General features: G+C 48.5%; 1 protein-coding gene across 1 annotated transcript in view; it reads left to right on the top strand.

Moving 5' to 3' along the window:
- The first annotated feature begins 4,037 nt into the window (after nt 1-4,037).
- SLC39A14 (solute carrier family 39 member 14) overlaps nt 4,038-4,473 on the top strand; it is a 44,278-nt gene continuing 43,842 nt past the window's right edge. Inside the window, exon 1 of the mRNA XM_007450577.1 lies at nt 4,038-4,122. Within this exon, the coding sequence (XP_007450639.1) occupies nt 4,038-4,122 (85 nt within the window). The remainder of the gene's footprint in view (nt 4,123-4,473) is intronic.

The raw sequence follows: 4,473 nt of genomic DNA on the forward strand, positions 1-4,473 counted from the left end.
GCTTGCCTCAACTAGAGAAAGCCCACAGGCAGCAATGAAGACCCAATGCAGCCAAAAATAAATAAATAAAAAGATGACCAAAATAACAATATTTTCTAATAAAGATCAGAGCAGAAATTAATGAGATAGAGAATAGAAAAATAATACAGAAAATCAACAAAACCAAAAGTTGGTTCCTTAGATTAACAGAATTGGCAAGTCTTTAGCTAGATTGGCCAGGGGGGAAAAAAAAGAGAGGACTACTAACCTTACAGAAATTAAAAGGATTATAAAGGAATACTTTGAACAATTAAATGCCAACAAATTAGGTGTCTTAGATGAAATGAACAAATTCCTATAGATAACTTGCTACTGAACCAAGTGTTACTTTGCCCAGTTATCTTTTTTTGCCTGCTGAAACCCTCAGATGATAACAGAAATGACGAATGTGGCTTCTAAAGTTGTTTTCTTTTGTCTGACAGAGTGTGGGGTGCTAGTCCTCTGACATGATTTTGGGTGAACTAGAACCTTCACATTCCTTCTGACCCTCTTGAATTCGTTAAGACATGCCAAAACAGAGAAAACTCATTTTTCCCCTTAAAGTGTCTTAGAAACCTTGCCATTGGTTTCTCTCTTCAGTCTCTAGAGCTCGCCTGATAGCTGGGGGGTGGAAGGGGGATCTTTGCCCCACCCTGCTGATCAAGTTGTCTACCTTGTCAACACACCACAGAGCGGGCTTTGATTTCGAGTCCCCAGTCCCACTTTGTACACTCTCTGGGCCAGGGTCTCATTTCCCTGGCTTCTTTCTCAAGGCTGTTCCACTCACTTCAGTTACAAGAAATCTGTCTGCATATCTTTTGAAAAGGCAGGCGGCTGTGGCATCTTGTCAGAAGAGAAATAGCAGTCATGAAAATGTCAGATTTTTATGTTTACTTCCTTAAATATTGCCCAACATCAGACTTTTAGTGAGCTGACCTGTTCAGTCAGCCAACTAATATTTTATTGAGCATCTGTTATGTGCAAGATGTTATGTTAGGGGTTGCAGGTATATACAGAAATCTTTGGTAAGCAAGACAGATAAAGGTCCAATAAAGAGGTTAGAGATGGAAATGAAATAATTTTTAAGGGGAAAAGCAAGTACATAAACCATATAAACTGTTTTAATTCTGTGACTCATGATCCAATGACCCAATCAATTTATTGGGTTTGTTACCACTTTTAAAAAATTGAAACAATATAAAATATTGTCATCAGAACGATGACTATGCTAAGGAAGTTTTGTAAAATTTTTGTTGGCTATGTTGTTATTTGTACTGGAGATGCAGTGTAAAATATTTTTTACTGTGGGTTACAGTAAGAAGAATTTGAAAAGGTAGGTTAAATATGCTTCAGGAGAATCAAGAATCTTTCTGAAGGGAGGTGGCTTTGAAGAGTTAGAATTTTAACAAGTGGAAATGGGGAAATAAGAGGAAAAAGGGCTATGTTAGGTAGAGAGAAAGATAGAATTGGGGCTCCAAACCTGGCACTAGGCAGGAAAGACTGTGGGAGAAGGCAGGACTTTGGGTATCCCTAAAGAATTTTGTGTGTGGGTGGCTATGGAGAGTTAAGACCTTTTGATTTTTAGCTGTGTTAATAATTAATTGAATTCCCTAATGGATTACTGATAGCTTATCAGCTCTGGTGGACTTTGGCAGCTCTACCCCTTTCTGGTTGCAAACAAGTGAGAATGCTGTGATAGGGCCTGTGGTGGGGTGTCTTGTCCTGCTTCCCCTCCCGTTTCTCTGAAGGTACCTTCCCCCCTGTTTGTAGTATTGACACATTGCCCGGAAGAGCCTTTGGGATTGCTTTTAGACCTCAGTTTTTTCAGAAGAGTTTAACACCTCTTTGTAATATGTATTTATGGGCTTCAAACTTTTCAGAGCTCCGTGTGTTAGAAGCGTGCTTGTTTTACTTAATCACTGGGTGAGTTTCTCATTCCTTTTCCAGAACTTCAAGAAAAGGAAGGCATGGTAGAGACTGGTCCATTTCTGACAGCCCATTGGATTTGGGGTTGAGAGTCCCAAATGAATGACATAATGTCTGAAAAATACTCGAGTTTAACCAAGAAAGACAAATATAAAGGGTTATTACAAAGATGAAGGGGATCTGAGGGAGATTCTGCAAGAGATACAATTACTTTGAAATCTCTTGGAAAATGAGAGGAATATCACCCCACCTCTTACTCAACTGCAGCACTGTAATTGCAGGGTGAGGATAATTAAATTTTAGAAAAACCCACGGCCCAGCTAGTCTCTTCAAGAGTGGCATAAACAGTCTGGCCTGCTCTGCCTTTGCTTCAGTGCTTTCTCTCTTTTTCCCTCTCTACCTTCCTCCTGAGGAGGAACAGGCTGCCACCGAGGCCTGGATTCTTCCTGCCACCCACTCCAGAGATTGTCTGCTTTCCTTTCATCACAAGCACTGCCATCATGGGCCTTCCTTTCCCCAGGACTTGCAGAGTGGGATGTGGTCCCCCTTCCCTGTGCAAATACAGAGACACTTAGTGTCGGCTGAGCACCAGTCATTGAGCTGGAACAGGGACTTGGGTACTAACAGGCTACAATTCTGCTTAGAAAGCCCTTCCTTTGGGTCCCATAGACCGAGGTGGTAGCTGGCTTAGCTGCAGAGGAAACAATCATGACGTCCAGCAGAACAGAACAATGGGAATTTAATGGGTGGCTTATTTTCTCAAGAAATTTGCATTTCCGAGGCTTGATATCCATCTCAATAGAACTACTCCACATCAGAAAAGACTCCTAGGACACTCCTCACACAAAAATTAACATTTCTCCCAGCTTTCGGTTAAGCAATATGTGGTGCGACATCTAATTCGAAAGTGAGTATAATATGGCTTATTTAGAACTTGAACAGGAATTTTTTGTTCTTTCGTCTGGTGGGAAAATGCAGAAAAAACATCTATGGGTACGTCCCCTCCCAGGGAGTATTTCAGAATCGAGCTTTTTACATTAATCAGAAGTGTTAAGAGATGTGTGTGTGTGTGTGTGTGTGTGTGTGTGTGTGTGTGTGTGTGTCAGGCCGGGTTGTGAGAACTTCCCACGTAAGGAGGGAAAGGTCAAGGTCTTAATGGGAGGTTTCCACGAGATGAAGCTAGGCTGTCGGCGGGCTAGGCGCAGAAGTGCGCTGTCTCGCCCCGCAAGCCTGAGCAAGCCAAGCGCTGGGTCGGGTCTAGCGGGCGGCTGGCAGTCAGCTCACACACGTAGACCTACAGCCAGCCAGGGCCCCACGTGGCAGGCCCTGGGGAGAGTGGGGTGGGGCGGGGGCGGGGCGAGAGCGGGGGCGGGCCAGGCCGTGACGCGCAGGGTATATAGCGGGGCATGCGCGCCGCGCGGGGGAAGGACGCAGGCCGGGGGCTGAGGGCAGGCGGGCTCTCAGCGCGGGCGCGCCGACTTAGCTGCGCTGGTGCTGCCGCTGCTGCTGTCGCTTCGGGCCGCCCGAGGGCCTGGTTTGTGAGGGTGCGCCGGGCCAAGTGGCGTCCGCCCAGCTTCAGGTGAGGTGGGGAGGGCGTGCGGGAGGGGCGGCTCCGTGCCCCGGGGATAGGGCATCGTGCGCTGGAGCAGTGCGCCTCCGGGGCTCGGGGTCACCGGGTGGGGGTGGGGGCACGGCTGCGCAGAGGACCCCGAGCCCGGCTGCGGTTTCGGGAGTCGGTCGGGCGCACCCGCATGCGGACCGGGACGCTGGATGGAGGCGACACCTGGCTACCTGGCCGCGGTGCCACGACGAGGGTTACTTGGTGGCGAGGGAAGAGAAGGCGCAGCTACGGTCCCTTTGGCTGGAGAGCGCGGGATGTGGGAGCCGGAGCAGGATGTCGATAGCCGCACTAAAAGACTGAGAGGTTTCCTGGAGCCCATGAACTCGGGCTCAGAAAAAGCAGAGAGTAGATGGGCAAATCTGGTGGGCAGCTTACGGGGCGGCTCTGATGGTGCACTGGTGTCTGGACTTTGCTTTTCAGGAACTGAGTCCCTCACCCCACCCTGGCCAGACCGCCTCCCAGCTGGAGATAAATGACCCGTATCTTCCGGCCGGCCCGGAGCAGGAGCTGGAGGATGGCAAAGGAGGGACTAACTAAACTCCGACCTGGCTTATCCCGTGGGCATGGCTTTTGAGCTATTTTTGGTCCCTACCGACCGGGTTAGGTGGTCTGGCTCAGGCTGCCCTCTCTTGGTGGGTTAGGGCAATGGGAAAAAATACCATTCAAGCAGTTTACAGTGTGATCCTGGGGTCCAATTGAGTCAAGAAATTTCCGCAGCTCCGGCTTGTGGCTTCAGTTTTGAGGATCTAGAGTCTGCTAGGGCCTGGGTGCCCGTGAGTATGTGAGCATGATTTGGAGAGTGGCTGAGGGCTCTCCTGGGGGCCTAAGAAAGGGTGGGGGGAGGAGCAGCTTTGACCTGACCCTTCCTCCTGGAGCCTCCCTGGGCTTGGTTTTGTCTGGAGTCACTC

This window comes from Lipotes vexillifer, unplaced genomic scaffold (genome assembly GCF_000442215.2).
Source record: "Lipotes vexillifer unplaced genomic scaffold, Lipotes_vexillifer_v1.1 scaffold567, whole genome shotgun sequence".
Taxonomy (NCBI): domain Eukaryota; kingdom Metazoa; phylum Chordata; class Mammalia; order Artiodactyla; family Lipotidae; genus Lipotes; species Lipotes vexillifer.